We start from the raw sequence: 18725 nt of genomic DNA, 5'->3' as shown, positions 1-18725 counted from the left end.
TGGTGGGTTAAATAAGGAGTAGTCATTAAGATATATAGATTTCCTACATTTTTCTGAAAAATAATTGAAATTGCTTTTCTTGCACCCATTTGCGAGATGGGTTAGAAAATCGTGTTTCTGCATATTTTTTTTAAAATTATTACCAACACTGATCATATATACCCTCTCTATTTTTATATATTTGTTTTTCTGCACACATCTCAATGTGTTTTGACCGGATAGTAAAAATAATTATTTTTAAAATTTTATTTTTTCTGAATAAAAATGTATAACTTATTTTAACTGCACATTCAAATCACTTTAAACTACCTGCTGCACAAAAGTCAAACCACAAACATATAGAAAAAGTGGAGTAGTATCTTAAAGGGATTAACTATGAATCCATGTTCAACCGAAGCTTCACATAAATTCCACATTGTATATCAGGTAAACAAATTTGAACATTGTCGAGACCTGAATAACACTGGTGGTGTTTAAAGTCATCCATCTCCCTATGTCCTAGGAAGGGCCGAACAAGATCCTTTTAAAATCTTAAGGCGGTAGAGGAAGCCCCGAACAAATCTTATACTCTTTAACAATTATAAATCTGATTTAAAGTTACATTTCTAAATGCAGGTTAAATTGATGGCAGTGAGGCTATTCTGCTTTATGTTGTACCACCGCAATCTACTTTTCGAGCTCCTCTGAAGTAGCTTATTGCAAATGAGGGAGTCTCAGTTCCAGCTGAGAAGAGTAACTAAGTGAAGTCTGTGTTGAATGCTTGGAAGAGGTTGCAGCTTGTTTAGTGTTTACAATGCCTGCCTTGTGATGAACCTGCTATTATGCACTCAATATATGTGTGTGCCCCAGTGTAATGCAATCAGTGTAATATCAATATCGATATACCAACAATAAATGGGGTTGTGAGGACTTGAACCCGAGTTCTTCCTAAACCAAACTAAAATACCATGTTAAGTAATCAGTCCGTCTAAAATCTTAAAATAGTAGAGAAAGACCCGAATAAGATCTTATAATCTTTAACAATTATAAATCTGAGTTTAAAGTTAAATTTCTAAATGCAGGTTAAATTGATGGCAGTGAGGCTAGCTATTCTGCTTTATGTTGTACTACCTCAAAACATTTCCTATTTGTGTTGGACACGTTTGTCAATGCACATTTTTTATTGTTAATATCTTTAATTTTGTATTAATATTAAATATAAAAACTTCATTGTATTAAAATACTCATAAATACGAATTCAACAAGATCACTCATCACTCATGACTATATTTGATCTTATAAATTAGACGTAAATTAATAGTCAATTGCTTAACATAAATAGTGTTAGAAGTCAAAATAGGAAACGTATAAGGGGATGAAGAGAGTAGCTAATTGCAAGTGAGGGAGTCTCAGTTCCAGCTGAAAAGAGTAACTAACTGAAGTCTGTGTTGAATGCTTGGAAGAGGTTGCAGCTTGTTTACAATCCCTGCCTTGTGACGAAGCTGCTATTATGCACTCAATATATGTGTGTGCCCGTGTCTGACATGTGTATGCAGTGTAATGCAATCAGTCAATCGGTGAAAATTTCTGTTCCGTAATGCAAGAATGATAAAGAGTACACTTTTCAAGTATGGTGTAACTTTTATTTTTCTTCTTACCTTTGCTTTGTCAAAAATTTGAAGTATCAATACAATGCATGCTATAAGGATAACAAGTTATGATTAACCTTGCATAAATTCAAAAAAAAAATATCATAATTTGTTGACGAATGCAAGAGGTTTGGACACTAGTTATTGTACAATTTAAATAAGAACCGTTCCTTAAAAGAGAGACTGTTCTTATATGGAAATGTAGATTAATATGATGCTTGCAACTTGTGAGCTTTAAGTTAAACTGTCGGCAATTTGCACCAAGGTGAATGCAAATAAAAGTACATCAGTACCCTTTTATCCTTAGAAATCCTTAACTCTCATTACATTGGTTTGTGATATTTTGAAGACAAGATTTTTCCATCCAGTTGGCAATTTTCCAACCTCAAAACCATTAATAAGTTGTCTGGCTACCAATTCTTGATGTGCAATCAGATAATATTATCATCTCCATGGATCAACTACACTATGGCCTATATCTGTGTCACATGTATTTATGTCTGTTTGTGTGACCAGGCTAATTCAAGTAGGCCATAATTCATTTTTTGAGTGGTTCTGGATCCTTGCCTCGTGTTAAACTGTTTATTCTCCACTCAATATGCGAGCATCACATGTCTGACACGTGTATCTGCGTGCCAACGCGTTGTGACATTTGTTAGACTAATACACCAGCTGCTTTGTTTTTATTCAGGAAGGTCACTGAAGCCTGTGGAGAAAAAACCTTCAGAGGGATAAGACATTGGAAGTTATTTTATCTTAGTCTTTCAAGTTTTATCACTAACTTAACTATGTTTATACAAGTGTGGTTTTAGACTGTAATCCTGTATTTTTAAGGTGTGTTATTTTGCATCTGCAGTGCAGAGTTTCAGCAGGATGAGATACTCAAGAAGTTATAAATTTTCGAGTTAATTGCATTTTGCAACCCCGACCTTTTATTGAATAACAAAACTATATACTTACTTTAAAAAATACAGTTTGCAACCCTTAACTTTAGACATCAAATACAATATGCATCTTTTTAACCATTTTGTTAAAAATATTTATATTGTGGAGGGTAAAATTAATATTTAGCAAAATATTTAAATAATAATTTTTTTAAAATTAAACTAAAATTTAGAATTTCAAATTATAAAAATAATATTAATTTTAATTATTTTCTTACTCAGTATAATTTTTAAAATTTTAAAATATAGATATATTTAGAAACTTTATGATTATATATATATATATGAACATATATTTCGCTTGATAAATATATTTTAAGTATTTAGCATTATGATTAATTTAGAGTATTACTGATAGAAATAACTATAATTTTTTTCATGTAAAAAATGCATTAAAATAAATATTTTAATTGATTTGAAATTTTAGTTATTAATATTAACATTTTAATTTAAATTTTATAACCGCAAGAGATGCATGTTATAGTTGATAGTGAAAGTTTAGGGTTGCAAACTGGGTTTTGCAAAATAAGTATACTGTTTTGATTTTAAATAAAAGGTGGAGGTTGCAAAGTGAATTTTCAGAACCAGAACTTTTCATTACTTTTCTGCATAATGTTGAATGGTAAATATGTTTCAAATATGACAAATAAAAAAAATGTAATCTGACTGCTCAAGTTTGCTAATGCAGTCCTTGTATCATGTCAAAAAACATAGTAACCTGACAGTAACACTGAATTAGCCAAAAAAAAAAAAAAACAAGTGCTGAAATATCAAAACTGGTGGTTTAGAGAACACAGACAGGGACAATATCTTTGCACCCAATCATATTGAAGAATTGGATCTCACAAGATAGCTATTAGTCTATCCCCAGGCCTGTATAAATAAGTATCAAAGCACATCATTCTTCATCACCAAAACTAACTAAACATTCAAAGCTTAATCCCATTCTACATTTTCAATACAATGGCTGCTTCAACAATGGCCCTCTCTTCTCCAGCTTTGGCTGGAAAGGCAGTCAAAGTAGCTCCATCTTCATCTGAGCTCTTTGGAAATGGAAGAGTTTCGATGAGAAAGACTGTCAAGGCACCGGTGTCTGACAGCCCATGGTACGGTCCAGACCGTGTCAAGTACTTGGGACCATTCTCTGGTGAAGCCCCATCTTACCTTACTGGTGAGTTTCCAGGTGACTATGGCTGGGACACTGCTGGGCTTTCGGCTGACCCTGAGACTTTTGCCAAGAACCGTGAACTTGAAGTGATCCACTCCAGATGGGCCATGCTTGGAGCCCTTGGGTGTGTCTTCCCTGAGCTCTTGGCTCGTAATGGTGTCAAGTTTGGCGAGGCAGTGTGGTTTAAGGCTGGATCACAAATCTTCAGCGAGGGTGGACTTGACTACTTGGGTAACCCAAGCTTGGTCCATGCACAAAGCATATTAGCTATCTGGGCTACTCAAGTCATCTTGATGGGCGCAGTTGAGGGTTACCGTGTTGCTGGTGGACCACTAGGGGAAATTGTCGACCCCCTTTACCCTGGAGGAAGCTTTGACCCATTAGGCCTTGCTGAAGACCCAGAGGCATTCGCAGAGCTTAAGGTGAAGGAGCTGAAAAATGGAAGACTAGCCATGTTCTCCATGTTTGGATTCTTTGTACAAGCTATTGTGACCGGAAAGGGTCCATTAGAGAACTTGGCTGACCACCTTGCAGACCCTGTTAACAACAATGCCTGGGCCTTTGCCACTAACTTTGTTCCCGGAAAGTGAGAGACGGCCTTTTGATTTTTCGGTTTCACTTGTGCTTTAGTAATTCTGAATAGTGTTTGTCCCGTAAATTGGTCTCATCTTTTAATGCAAATTGCCTGATTGACAAAGTGGTTTCTTCTTTCTTTGCGTTTTTTAATATTTAGAATTCTATACCAGCTTCTTCCTGATCATTTCACCCATACATGATACAACAGGTAGATGTTGATAACATTTGAAGAATAGATGTCACTGTATGTCAGGTTTGTCCCTAGCTAATAAATAAAATTCTCAAACTCTGCTTCCTGTTACTTGTATATGGAAAAGAGTTACAGAAATAATTCAGTATCGATGCCACAAATAATTTTTTTATTCCACTTATCCTTATAACATATCACATTCTTGCGAAATCTACTTTCAGTGACCAACCTAAACAAAAAAAAATATATTATTGATTACAATATTTTTACCTTATGTTACATATCTTAGGTATTAGTTCTTTTTGTATACAGGGGAGGGGAGGCATTTAGAATTCTATATATTTACATTTTACACCCATGAGCTTTAAACATGGAGGATAAGGGGTGGTATTTAGAATTCTATATATTTACCAAACATGAAACATGTGTTTGAAATATTAGTGTAGCTGACACACACATCTTGTTTATATTATTAGAGCTCTGTTTTTCTTGAAAGATCATATCATTAATAAACTCAACCCTCCAATTATAGTAGGAAGGGGACAACAGAACTAACACAACCAGACACTACAATAAAACTAAAACAACCAGACCTAGAGAACTAGGTCCAGAACAAGGACATAACAGACTCGATAAGAACTTGGAACTAAACCTAGGAACAAACAAAGGCATCATGCCTTAGGATAGACTACAAATCGCAACTGCATAAACTAGACAAACAAGACTTCTCGACTTCATAACCAGAAATGCAACTTAACGCCTTAGAACAAATCGAACAGGTCATCTTCTTCTTCATCGTCGAACTCTTCCTCATAAACCATGTCAGATGAAAAAAAAGAAGAGATGTGATGTTTGAGTGAACTATGGGAGTGGTGATTTTGAAATGCAACCAAGACTTCGTACACATGTCTTCTGTACGTAATTTGTAGAAAATGACCAACAATTTATGAACATTCAATATAAGTATCTTATCAGTCTCTGATATCTGCTGCGTACCAAACATTATGAATAAGCTGCAAAAATTTCCAATAACTAGTTACATGAATTCGGCTAGTACGATAAGAATCACATTGACTTTAAATGTTCAATACATCATACAAAATTGAAATTGAAATATATAAAAGCAGAAGGAAATAACAAGAATGATGATAGAAACGGTCAATCTAATTTACTTTAACGTGCAGTCGATCATACATTATCGTAATCAATAGAGTGATGATAAGAAGGAAGAAGAGGGAACCGATGATGCAAAGCATAATGGCGAGGGCCGGTGAGTGTGATAACACCAAATAAGTTCCCGTAATGAAAGTCAACATCATAGCCAAAACCGAACAATGTTGACCACCGTTGATACAGCATTGAGTTTCGACACTTGATGAGGATCTTCATTCAAGAACTATACAGATCCTTGGACAAATTACGAGCATTTTGTTACGAGCTTCAGACAAGTTAACATTGCAAGCTTTTTAAGACTCAGACTGGGCATCTTGTCCTGATTCCAGAAGGTCAGTTACAGGATATGTCTTGTTACTAGGGAAGTCAGCAATTTGGAATTCTAAAAAGCAACCAACAGTTTCAAGGTCTAGTTCTGAAGCTGAGTATAGCGCAATGGCCTCTGCATTTTCATAAGTAACCTGGACAGTTAGATTATTGGAAGAACTGGGAGTATGCAACTTGGCCCCAGTTACATTACACTGTGATAATCATTCAGCTATTCACATAGCTAAGAATCTCATATTCCATGAGCGTACCAAGTATATCGAAGTTGATTATCACTTCATTAGAGACAAAGTACTAGAAGGGTTAATACAATTTTCATTTCTTCTTACTTATAATCAGTTGGCGGATGTGTTAACCAAGAGCATTTCTTCTTCCCAACTCAAGTTGCTTACTGGCAACTTATAACTTATAAGTTATAAGTTAGCATAGTTATAAGTTAGATTAACAAACTTTCCCGCTCCTTTCTAGTTTTGTATATGGTCTATAAATTTCAGTCGTTTCTGGTAACTTTTACTCAATACAATCAATACAATTTTTCCATCCTCTTCAAGAAATCAACATTATGCGATATTTTGAGACAAGGATTTTCCATCCAGTTGGCAATTTCCCTACCTCAAAACCATTAATAAGTTGTCTGGCTAAGCTACCAATTCTTGATGTGCAATCAGATAATATTATCATCTCCATGGATCAACTACACTATGGCCTATATCTGTGTCACATGTATTTATGTCTGTTTGTGTGACCAGGCTAATTCAAGTAGGCCATAATTCATTTTTTGAGTGGTTCTGGATCCTTGCCTCGTGTTAAACTGTTTATTCTCCACTCAATATGCGAGCATCACATGTCTGACACGTGTATCTGCGTGCCAACGCGTTGTGACATTTGTTAGACTAATACACCAGCTGCTTTGTTTTTATTGAGGAAGGTCACTGAAGCCTGTGGAGAAAAAACCTTCAGAGGGATAAGACATTGGAAGTTATTTTATCTTAGTCTTTCAAGTTTTATCACTAACTTTAACTATGTTTAGATAAGTTGGGCTTAAACTGAAATTATACAAGTGTGGTTTTAGACTGTAATCCTGTATTTTTAAGGTGTGTTATTTTGCATCTGCAGTGCAGAGTTTCAGCAGGATGAGATACTCAAGAAGTTATAAATTTTCAAAACTATAACTTTTCATTACTTTTCTGCATAATGTTGAATGGTAAATATGTTTCAAATATAACAAATAAAAAAAATGCAATCTGACTGCTCAAGTTTGCTAATGCAGTCCTTGTATCATGATCAAAAAATAGTAACCTGACAGTAACATTGTATTAGCCAAAAAAAACAAAGCAAGTGGTGAAATATCAAAACTGGTGGTTTAGAGAACACAGACAGGGACAATATCTTTGCATCCAATCATATCACAGAAATGGATCTCACAAGATAGCTATTAGTCTATCCCTAGGCCTGTATAAATAAGTACAAAACCACACCATTCTTCATCACAAACACTAACTAAACATATATACAAAGCTTCTTTCCATTCTACATTTTCAGTACAATGGCTGCTTCAACAATGGCCCTCTCTTCTCCAGCTTTGGCTGGAAAGGCAGTCAAAGTAGGTCCATCTTCATCTGAGCTCTTTGGAAATGGAAGAGTTTCGATGAGAAAGTCTGTCAAGGCACCAGTGTCTAACAGCCCATGGTACGGTCCAGACCGTGTCAAGTACTTGGGACCATTCTCTGGTGAAGCCCCATCTTACCTTACTGGTGAGTTTCCAGGTGACTATGGCTGGGACACTGCTGGGCTTTCGGCTGACCCTGAGACTTTTGCCAAGAACCGTGAACTTGAAGTGATCCACTCCAGATGGGCCATGCTTGGAGCCCTTGGGTGTGTCTTTCCAGAGCTCTTGGCTCGTAATGGTGTCAAGTTTGGCGAGGCAGTGTGGTTTAAGGCTGGATCACAAATCTTCAGCGAGGGTGGACTAGACTATTTGGGTAACCCAAGCTTGGTCCATGCCCAAAGCATCTTAGCTATCTGGGCTACTCAAGTCATCTTGATGGGTGCAGTTGAGGGTTACCGTGTTGCTGGTGGACCACTAGGGGAAATTGTCGACCCACTTTACCCTGGAGGAAGCTTTGACCCATTAGGCCTTGCTGAAGACCCTGAGGCATTCGCAGAGCTTAAGGTGAAGGAGCTGAAAAATGGAAGACTAGCCATGTTCTCCATGTTTGGATTCTTCGTACAAGCTATTGTGACCGGAAAGGGTCCATTAGAGAACTTGGCTGACCACCTTGCAGACCCTGTTAACAACAATGCCTGGGCCTTTGCCACCAACTTTGTTCCCGGAAAGTGAGAGACACCCTTTTGATTTTTGGTTTTCACATGTGATATAGTAATTCTGAATAGTGTTTGTCCTGTAAATTGGTCTCATCTTTTAATGCAAATTGCCTGATTGACAAAGTGTTGATATTTGTGCATTGTGGTATTGTTTTGTGATCTGGAATGATGATATTGAAAATGAAAGATCACCCGTTCAACCAGCTTCTTCCTAATCATTTCACCCATACAACAGGCAGATGCTTATCAAATTTGAAGAATAGATGTCCCTGTATCTCAGGTTTATTCCAGCTAATAAATAAAATACTCAAACTCTGCTTCGTAGTACCTGTGTAAGAAACAGAGAAAAATGGCTAAATTAGTTTCGATGGCACAAAGGAAATATTTTGAGTCCGCTAATCCTACGATCGGGAGACATAGGAGGTTCGAAAAAGATGATGCACTCCCGTAGAAAATGGCTAAACCAGTGTTTAGTTTTAGTTAGTAGAAGTAGAATGATGCTAGGACTGATTAGGGTCATTTTGCTTCACTCATTAGTTTTTCATTCACTCCAATAGAATGCAACATTAGGATAGTGAAGGCAGTAGAGCAATTTGATAGGTTCATTTTAATAGGTCAAGATCCTGTTTTGTTTAGAAATAACTAAAAACACATCTAGTGAAGTCAAAAATACATCAGAGAGTTGATACTAGACTTATTACAAAGATCACTAACACTCTTTTAATTAAACATGTACTAGGACAAATTATTGATACACCATCCCTAAATTACATGTTTTGGCTACTATGAACAAGAATCATGTTGACTTTGAATGTTCAATACATCGTAAAAATTTAAATGTACAAAAGCCGAAAAAAATAACAAGAATGATGATAGAAACACTTAATCTAAATTCCTTTTTATGTGCAGTCGATCATATACTATCTTAATCAACATAATAATGATAAGAAGGAAGAAGAGGGAACCGATGATACAAACAGTAATGGCGAGGGCCGGTGAGTGTGATAACACCAAATATGTTCCTGCAACAAATGTCAACATCATAGCCATTACGGAAACTATGTTGAGCACAGTCGATGCAGCATTGAGTTTGGACACTTGAAGTGGATCGTCAGTCATTGATTCAAGAAAGTAGAAAAACAAAGCAGATGTTGATAGTAGTAGAGCTAATGCATCAGATACCATAAATGCATTAAAAGCTGTCTTCTTTGAAAGTAACACCAATCCTTCGTCAACCTCTCCACTTTGACGGAGACCACCAGGCATAGTGAATCCTACGGTGAAAGTTACTGTAGTTATAAGTGCAGTCACTATGATCTGGGTGTTGGTCCTCATTTTATATCTTTCTAGCTTTTCTTTATTTTCTACCTGCTTTGCAGCCATCAACGAATTTTCGCGTTCCTTAAATATCACATCTTTCATCCTTCGTTTACTTTCGGGGATATTTTTCCAAATATCATCTTTATTCTCCTTTCTTTTATTGCAAAGATTCCACGCTGATTGATTAGACTGGACTTCATCAATAGCAATTTTAATATAAACCTACAAATGAAGGACAACGAATAATTGATAATTATCTTAAGTCGGAGATATGATCTTCTTTAAGATGTCTATTATAAGACTTTAAATGTATCAAATAAGTCTGTGCAATTAAATTCTTCATCGTCGCTTTGAAAAAGAGCTAAGTTAACAACAATTATTAAAAAATAGAGAGATCTAACCATTTTACTTAGTTACTCGTAGCAAGCAACACTTAAAGTTCTAATTTTTCCATGCTCGTCATTTTTCCTTAAGAAATTAAGGACCAAGACTAGTAATTTCCAAGAATTAGTGAAAAAGAAAAATGAAGTTTTCAACATACCTGATCAGCGACGACATCATTTTTATGATACAACATTTCCCAAGGAGTAACATTTTTCAGGTTTTTTGCTTTTGTACCGAGTTCTTTGTCTTTTATGAGCTCCGGAATAAAACAACCTTGGGAGATAATTACATGGAGAGGTGTATCTCCTTCGGTATCTTTTTGTTTCAAAATCTTGTCCCTGCACATTTCTGGGCAATATTTTAAAATACCTTCTACCATCTCTTTTCTATGAACATCTTTTGTATTACTATTATCAGCTGCAGCCAAATGTAGTATATTTCGACCATCTTCATTAACAACTATGTACGGAGATTTATCAGCTTCAGATGCGGAAGACGGAGCTGGCCATAACTGCATAAGTCGTACCAGTGTAGAAGTATACCCACACTCGACTGCTACATGAAATGGCGTTGGTACCATATCTCCGTACACAAATTGGTGTCCAACATCTTCTTGTGCTCCTATTATGGCACCAAGCACTGAATCAAATTCGTGATAGACAGCGTAGTGGAGTGCTGTCCACCCATTATCTTGTGTAAAATTTACAAGGTCTTTGGCACCTCCTAAGAGACTTAATACAGAGTCTGCAAAAAAACAAGTACATAGATTTCATAATTGTAAGGTCTATGATTCACATTACATTTCTGTGGAAATGAATCTTATTTGGTTTAATAATAATGAAGCTACCATATATAAATGTGTGACTGTAATTATATCATGATGAAGAACATAAGAACAAAGGTATACTTATATTGTATTATGTACTCATCAAAAAATAAACTCATGAGAGAAAATAAGTACTATGTATACTTATATTGTATACATATGCATTACATACCTTCATTACGCCTTCTGATAGCAAGAATTAACTCAAGCGCCTTTTCGTGTTCGGGCATGATTCCAACTTGATATTTTTGAGAGAGTAATTTGACAATATCATCACTACACCCATGTTCGATGGCTTTATAGATCAAACACATGAGACCATTTCTTTTAATTTTACGACCATCTTGATAGGCCAGATCTTTCTCTAGTATCATTTTAACAACATCCACGCAATTTCTCTCCACCGCCAGTTGTAAGACGGAGCTTCTTGACTCGTCTGTTCCACAGAATAATGCTTTAAATTTTGCACAAGTATTATTAAGAAATATAGTCATTGTCATAAATCATAATATCATATCATAAAACATTTTTACCCTAAAATAGTAATATCAATGCTATATACTTACATTGTCTAACCATATTTTTTCTAACTCTGTGAATAATAATGTGACAAAGATGCATAAAATCCCTAGTTGTAAATCTAGAACCGACATGCTTGTTAACAAATGTGAAGTTGACAATGTTCTAACTTCAAACGTCTGATTCAGTAGGTATGTCCTACTGCAATTTGTGTGCACAGAGAGCGTCCAATTTTATTAACTTCGAAGTTTTATATTCAAAATTAAAAAAAATGACATGGATATATATATTACATGGATAGCATGCGTCCAATTTACTATGCTACATACCTTGGCCGATAGCATGCGTCGTCTTACAACCAGGACCATCTAAAGACAGAGCTGTGCAGGTGGTACAGATCTCCTTTACTATATCTTTGTGCCCCTTTTCCACAGCTATGTAGATTGGAGTTTTTCCTTCATTGTTTTGAACATGGCTACCATCTGGATCAGCGTCCACTAAGAGCTTAACAATTGCCACATTGCCTTTAAGGACTGCTAAGTGTAAGGCAGTGTTCCCCATTTGACCATTAGCTTGCCTAACAAAATCCTGAAAAGGAGTAACTAGATTATTTGCTGAAGACGAAGGCAAATGTCGTGCAGCATCGATGATGACCTTAACAACTTGAGTGTGTCCATGATCTACTGCAAGGTGAAGGGCAGTTTGTTTTGATATATCCAGCTTGACCAAAAGGTTTTTGTTTCCAAACTCCCTCAAAATATATTCTACATGTTCTGCAACTCCTCTCATTGATTCTACATGAAGGATAATTTTTCCCTCTTCTTTCTCCAGTCTCTCTGCTTCCATCTCCAATGCAGCTTTGGAAATATGATCTCCGGAAATGGCATCCGTGAAACAGTTGGCGATGGCATCAGTATTTTCTTTCAGGCCTGCGTACTTTTCATCTTTCATCTGTCTATATTTTTCATCAAAAAGCACATTTTTTTTATCTCTTTCAGTGATGGAGAGCGCTGGACTTGAAAAAATATCACTCTTCGGATCACGCTGGATATGATGCAGGGCAATTTTAATTTTCACCTATAAATAAAAGAGGAACGATAATTAAACAATTATCTTAATTTGAAGAAATTGATTATCAGATCACTTGTTAGTTGTTACGGCATTTTACCTTACAATGCAATGTCATACTCCCTATTCCAAACCGTTCTTTACATTTGAAATAGAGGGATTGACATGCATTTTATATTGTATTCTTTACATCAAATTATATTTATTCGCTTTATGATTATATTGTCAAATTATAAAACAGTAGTCAAGCTCTTATAATTCTAACACCAATCCCTTTAATTAATAATCAAGCAATTCAACTTAATTAATGTATGTGCCTGGAGTTGGTCACTTGTTGTTAACTAAGGCTTCGTTTGGGAGTGTTATTGAAAACCGCTGCTGTGAGAAAAAGTGTTGGTGGAAAAAGTGTTGTCAGGAAAATTAGATGACTGTTTGGTAATTTTTTTTTAATTTATGCATATTTTGAGATATAATATATAAAAATAATATTTTTGAGATGGTTTGATGGTAAAACTGATAGCTACTTTCTGTAAAAACTGAAAACAACTTTTTCCAAAAACACGGGGACATTTTTTTGCTAACAGCAGCTTTTAACTTAAAAGCGCTTTTCAAAACAACAACTTTTAGAATTTACCAAGCAAAAAGCTGTTGTAGCTATCTGCAACAGTAATACCAAACGAGGCCTAAATCTAGAGAAAAATGGCAAAACTAATTTAAGTTACAGATAAGTTGTTAGCTTATACCTAGATGATTGGATAATTTAAACTCTCCGTCCCTAAATACATGTACATTTTGACTTTTGACCAGTCAGTTTGATCAAATTTTGACTGAAATTTACACTTACCAAAAAAAAAAAAATATACCACTAGAAAGTACATTTAGTCTATTTTATAATAACTTTCAGATTTTAAAAATAATTAATCGATAATTTTTAAAGTAAAGTTAAAAATCGATCAAATTTACTCTTAGAAAAACAAAATGGACATATAATTAGGTACATAGGGAGTATGATGAATAATCAGGATGATAGCTTTTAATTCATATTAGTGTTTTCTTAATGAACAATAATTTTCACCAATTTTAAAATTATAAAGATAATATTTATTTTATTTAAACACAAATTACTTGATAAATTGTCTCAAGTGTCCATAGGCATATGCTCAAATACCCAATCTATTAATTTTAAAAAGCAAGATCTTAATTACTCACCAACACATCACATACATATTATTGGAGAAAATGCCCAAAATAACATATATATATATATACAGATTGTGTCACACATGAGCCTAAAATATTGCTTGGTGTTCTTTCTACCCAAATGAACAGGCATGAGCCAAATGTATATATGGATCTAACATAAAATCTCTCAATTAAAAAACACCTTTTATTCTCTCTCATCTTATACGCACATCAACAATATATATTATATATACAATGGCTTCCTCTACCCTTATTTGCAAACTAAAATATCTACACCACAACAACTACGATTCTATTTTTTATTGTAAAAATAAAATATCCATAATATTAAATAAAAATACTTTCAATTGAAAAACAAATTCTAGTCACTTCTTTATTCAAGTAGCATAAATAGGTCTTCCTCGGATTATGCCTTAAGTAGTTCCGCAACTGGTTGACACGTTATTAGATCTGGCGTGTTATTTTTTCACATTTGATTCCTTGTTGGCTTATATGTGAGATACACAGTGTAGCGTATCTAATATCAGGCTGGCGTTTTGGACAATGTGTTAGATGTTTTTTGTAAATATCTATTTATAAAAATAAAATTCTAAAAATAATTATTATCTTATAAAATATTTTTCAATTAATGTATTAAAAAACTTTACATTAACTCTTAATATCATTTGTTTCAGTTTCAAATCTTGGGTCATTAATTTATTTTATACTGTGCTTTTATATCCAAGATCATTTTATAACGTTACTAGAATATTTTTGTTGTTATGTTCTTATATTTATACATTTGTATACTTGAGTTGACGAGAGGGACACATACATAAGTTTTGTGATTCTATTCTTATAAACAAGCCTCAGCCTCAATTCCGATATACAATATATTTCACTCGTACTGTACTCATTTATATATATAAACCCTATGATTATCAAGTATCTTAAAGTATAAGTATATATGAATTAGTGTATTATCACATATATATATTGTTGTTGATGATTGATTTTGAACACCGGAAAGTTCGACGTTCCTTTCTCTTCTCGTTCGTGTGCGGTAGAGAATGAACTGCAAGGGGGTGTTTTACCGATAGGGAGTTGCCATTCAAGTCCCGGGAGGTGGGCCAGAACGATATAACTGTGTGCAGTGAAGGTGAATTTGATTTGTTGAGCTCTAAGAATACAAAATTCCTAACAATCCAAGGATTTTTGCACATGTGTATAATTTCTTAGTCATGTTTAATTTATGATAATAATTTAGTTAAATGGTTTTTTGTTTATGTAGTTTTTTTTAAGAACTAAGCTTCTGCTGCTTACATAGATGGTGCAGTGAAGGTGAAATTGATTTGTTGAGCTCTAAGAATGAATGTGGGTTTTCGGGGCATATTGGATCCTCACTGTGTTATTTTTTTAATCGTATAGGTAGTATCACTTTTGTTTCAATAGTGATAATTATAAACGGTAACTTTACTATCTTATTCATCTTGCTGGTCCTATGTGCATCGTCTGTCATAAACCTCCTAAATATCTTCTAATCATGTTGTTGATTAGTATGTTTTCTAATAATTGCAATTTATTTACTATAAGAAAAACGGGTTTTTCCTGCCGAATATTTCCTACTGATCATTTCCTATTAATTTTTAAGTCAAAGGGTATTTTTTACCAATTCCGTACTCGGTAGGAAATGGAAGTCATTTCCTACCGATGGTGGTACGAAATGGCTAAAGTCGAATCCACCTTTTCATGTCATTTTTTTCAGCAAGTTTGTCACACACAAAACGACGTTGTTTTAAGCAAAATATTTTCTACTGCACTACCACGATAGGTTTTGTGAGTCTCATTTTCTACCGACATCGGTAGGAAATGGTTCATGTACGACTCATTTCCTACCACTTCGATGCAGTAGGAAATGAGTTTGTCTTTGGACAAATGTGTCCAATTGTGATTGGCTGATATGCCACATGGTTTTTCCTACCAAGAAGTGGTAGAAAATGACTAGTTACATTCCTACTAACTAGTTACATTTCCTACCAACTGGTATAGATTAATTATTTTATAAATATAATTGAAATTTAGGCGTTAGATAAGGATTAGACAATACATTTTTTTACAAATTTTGTTTCAATGTACCAAGCGTACGGATGCCGATATTATTTCGAAGTTACCATGTATGTAAAAAATTAGAATTTTTTAACTTCATATGCAATTATTTTATAATGAAAATATATTTTTAAACAAATAATTACATATTACAAATTAAAAAAATTATATATTAGTCTAGATTCCACATCTGACATCACCAACAAGGACCATGTTAGAATAAACAAAAAGCTTCAGGTAAAATTTTCCACATTCCTCTAATATAATATTCTGTTTGACCATTACATCTTTGTCCTTTATTTCAGTTTTTCCTCAGTTGCATTGACTGTTCTGACTGGGGCACTTAGTGGGTTGTTAAAATAAAGAATATTTAATTAAGCAGTGCAATCATCTATGCCATCTATCTTCCTCTAATTTCATCATTGCTTATGCCATTGCAGTAATATAATTGTATCTTCTAAAAGAACCACATGCAGCTATGTTCATTTTTAATCTAATTATTTTAATGTTAATTTATATTCTAATTATTACATCACTGCTTATGTCATTGCAGTATTATAATTGTATCTTCTAAAAGATTGCTTCCTTATACACGAGAAAAGTAAATAACAAGATAAATGCATCATTCTGAATATTTCATTTCTATGTTAAGCCTCATTTTCTTGACAAGCGAGATAACATAATTCATATTAATGCTTGCTGCTACTTTCTTCACAAGAAGAACAATTCATTTCCATGTTGCTACTATCTTTAGAATATATTCTGTGAATATATTAATACTGTAATTTTATATACTACTCTCAAACTCTTACCCTAGTACGAAAGTAACAGTATAAGATGGAAATTGACATTAAAATGAAGGTCATACCAGTCTCCTGAACAGAACTGCATCACTATGAACTATGAAGTTCAAATGATGTACCTTTTAGAGAATCACCTCATCCTATTCTCTTTTCCACTGATCCAAAAGATTCAAAAGGCCATACCTATGTGCGAAAAATTAAATTAAAGACCAAGTTCCAAATGAAAAAATACAACAAAAATTTCAGCAAGATCACACATAAGTTGTGAGAATATAAACACAAAACTATTGAAATCACAAAAAATTTCAAAGAGTGATTTAGAAGGCACCAAACAGAAGACAGAACTGAATTGACCAGGTTAGCACACATCATAAACTGAAGAACATGGCAGTCACAATGCTTCGTTAAGCCCCAAATAAAAACCATATTCTGGCTCTTATCTGAAGACTGTCCAACAACAATGACTCAATAATTGACCTGATCTTAAATATCAATAATGCTTTCAAATAAGCATGAGTTATCAAAAATGAAATAAATGTGTACAGAACTGATGCCCGACTTTAAACAACCGAATTTCTTAATTACTAATAGACATACTATTCCTAGAAACAGGCATTTTAATGAATCAAAGAGCATTCACTTTCCAAAAAAATCTGGCTTCAATCATCCCGTAAGGAAGAGGGCCAAATGTTCTTGAATCTCGAGACATGTACTTGTTATCTCCCTCAATCCAAACATGCCCTTTAGGAACCTACAAAAAACTACAAAATCAAAATTCCACAAAAAATCCACATGCAAAACACCATTAAACCCAACAAAACCCCAAAACAAAAATGAACTCCAATAAAACTAACATATAATTTATAAAAATATAGTATGCATTTTCCAATTAATAATCTACTTATGTGAAACGCCAAACTTTGCAATATACTAACACACATTGGATCATGTTACTAGTTACTACAAACCCTTTTAACCTACAACGTAAGAAACCAATTAGTACAATTTACCAACCACATTGGTACAAATTAAAAATTTTAAGCCTGTAAATGAGCCAACACACTAACACACACACAAAAAAACAGAACTTGTTGACAATGGTAATAATTCATACAACAATCGACTCCAAAGCGCCACCACTGTCACGATCCACGAAACACTATCACCCTCCATCCCGACAACCCTTTTAGTAACAATCTTTCTTGGATCCTCAGGTGACCTTATAAGCACAATATCACCCTTCCCCACTTTACTAAACCTGGTAGAGATTTTCTCAGCCAATACGAAACCACCCGTGATTTCGAAAGTGGGTATCATACTAGAACCTGTAACCTACAAAACCCAGAAAGCAATTTGTCTAATATTACTTATAGATTAAAAAAGACGAACTTTAATCAAGAAAAATCAAGAAAATAGGGGAAAATGTGAAGTGATGAGGTAATTACTTACATAAGCAGGAGTGAGAAGATAGGTGTTTGTGAGATGAAGAGTGCAGAAAAACTTGGCTAAGACAAGGGTTTTGTCAAATGCTTCTTTCACTATGTAGGTCCATAAGGTTGTGTTCATGTTTTTGTGTTTTACAGTTCAGAGTACTTTACATTCTGACAGAGTAAAATGTTGAACAATTTGTTATGTTTGGTCGGGGAGTTTATTTAAAAAATTTATTTATTTAATTGTATTCTAATTTTTAAAATATTTTTGTAAATATATAATAATTATAAATTTATAATAAAAATAATAGGATAACTTAAGTAGAATAAGTAGACTCCGTCTAGTGGTTAACAATTTATTAGTTTAACGGATATATGACGCTATTTTTTTTTTTTTTAATAATAGGATACGTTGTGGTCGTAGTTTACTAGGATAAGTGGATTATATCTAGTAGTTTAACAATTTAGTAGTTTAGCGGATATATAACACTATTTATTTATTTTTTTTAATAACCAAAATGAGGGAATAACCGTGGAACCAAATTATACCCCACTTTCCCGTTATTATAATATAGTATAGATAGATATGGTTTATTCGATTATTATAGGTTAAAAAAAGAGAAACTAATCAAACTATCTTTAGAATACTAGTGAGCTACTGAGCTTAATCAAGAATAAAAAATTAAATAAATTATCTGAAATACTAAATTATTTATTTTTAAAAATATTTGTAAAATATGTTTGAATACATTCAGA

The 18725-nt window shown here is 33.9% G+C and overlaps 4 protein-coding genes across 7 annotated transcripts; 2 read left to right on the top strand and 2 right to left on the bottom strand.

Annotated features, from left to right (window-relative positions):
- Nucleotides 1-3476: 3476 nt before the first annotated feature.
- On the top strand, nucleotides 3477-4437 carry LOC141698058 (chlorophyll a-b binding protein, chloroplastic). The gene has a single exon (XM_074502664.1). The coding sequence runs from the start codon at nucleotides 3536-3538 to the stop codon at nucleotides 4328-4330; it is 795 nt and encodes a 264-aa protein (XP_074358765.1). The 5' UTR covers nucleotides 3477-3535; the 3' UTR covers nucleotides 4331-4437.
- A 3049-nt stretch (nucleotides 4438-7486) lies between these two features.
- On the top strand, nucleotides 7487-8454 carry LOC141697765 (chlorophyll a-b binding protein, chloroplastic-like). Its single transcript, XM_074502306.1, has one exon. It carries the CDS (start codon nucleotides 7553-7555, stop codon nucleotides 8345-8347), a length of 795 nt encoding a protein of 264 aa, XP_074358407.1. The 5' UTR covers nucleotides 7487-7552; the 3' UTR covers nucleotides 8348-8454.
- A 752-nt stretch (nucleotides 8455-9206) lies between these two features.
- On the bottom strand, nucleotides 9207-16791 carry LOC141697764 (uncharacterized). 3 transcript variants are annotated; one of them, XM_074502305.1, is made up of 6 exons: nucleotides 16605-16722; nucleotides 11710-12457; nucleotides 11034-11297; nucleotides 10193-10779; nucleotides 9700-9873; nucleotides 9248-9605 (listed from the first exon to the last, which is right to left on the bottom strand). In XM_074502305.1, exons 2-6 carry the CDS (start codon nucleotides 12329-12331, stop codon nucleotides 9498-9500), a joined length of 1755 nt encoding a protein of 584 aa, XP_074358406.1. In that variant the 5' UTR covers nucleotides 12332-12457; nucleotides 16605-16722; the 3' UTR covers nucleotides 9248-9497. The 3 variants fall into 3 exon arrangements, with proteins under 3 accessions (XP_074358405.1, XP_074358404.1, XP_074358406.1); XM_074502304.1 differs by having other exon boundaries at nucleotides 9207-9873; nucleotides 16659-16791; XM_074502303.1 differs by having other exon boundaries at nucleotides 9207-9873.
- A 90-nt stretch (nucleotides 16792-16881) lies between these two features.
- On the bottom strand, nucleotides 16882-18140 carry LOC141697766 (mitochondrial ATP-independent inner membrane protease subunit 1a-like). Of its 2 annotated transcripts, none has more exons than XM_074502307.1 (3): nucleotides 17989-18140; nucleotides 17654-17871; nucleotides 16882-17290 (listed from the first exon to the last, which is right to left on the bottom strand). In XM_074502307.1, exons 1-3 carry the CDS (start codon nucleotides 18103-18105, stop codon nucleotides 17203-17205), a joined length of 423 nt encoding a protein of 140 aa, XP_074358408.1. In that variant the 5' UTR covers nucleotides 18106-18140; the 3' UTR covers nucleotides 16882-17202. The 2 variants fall into 2 exon arrangements, with proteins under 2 accessions (XP_074358408.1, XP_074358409.1); XM_074502308.1 differs by having other exon boundaries at nucleotides 17110-17300.
- Nucleotides 18141-18725: the final 585 nt, after the last annotated feature.

Source organism: Apium graveolens, chromosome 11 (genome assembly GCF_009905375.1).
Source record: "Apium graveolens cultivar Ventura chromosome 11, ASM990537v1, whole genome shotgun sequence".
NCBI lineage: Eukaryota > Viridiplantae > Streptophyta > Magnoliopsida > Apiales > Apiaceae > Apium > Apium graveolens.
Note: the sequence above shows the minus strand (reverse complement) of the source record. Positions and strands in the feature narration are given on the sequence as shown.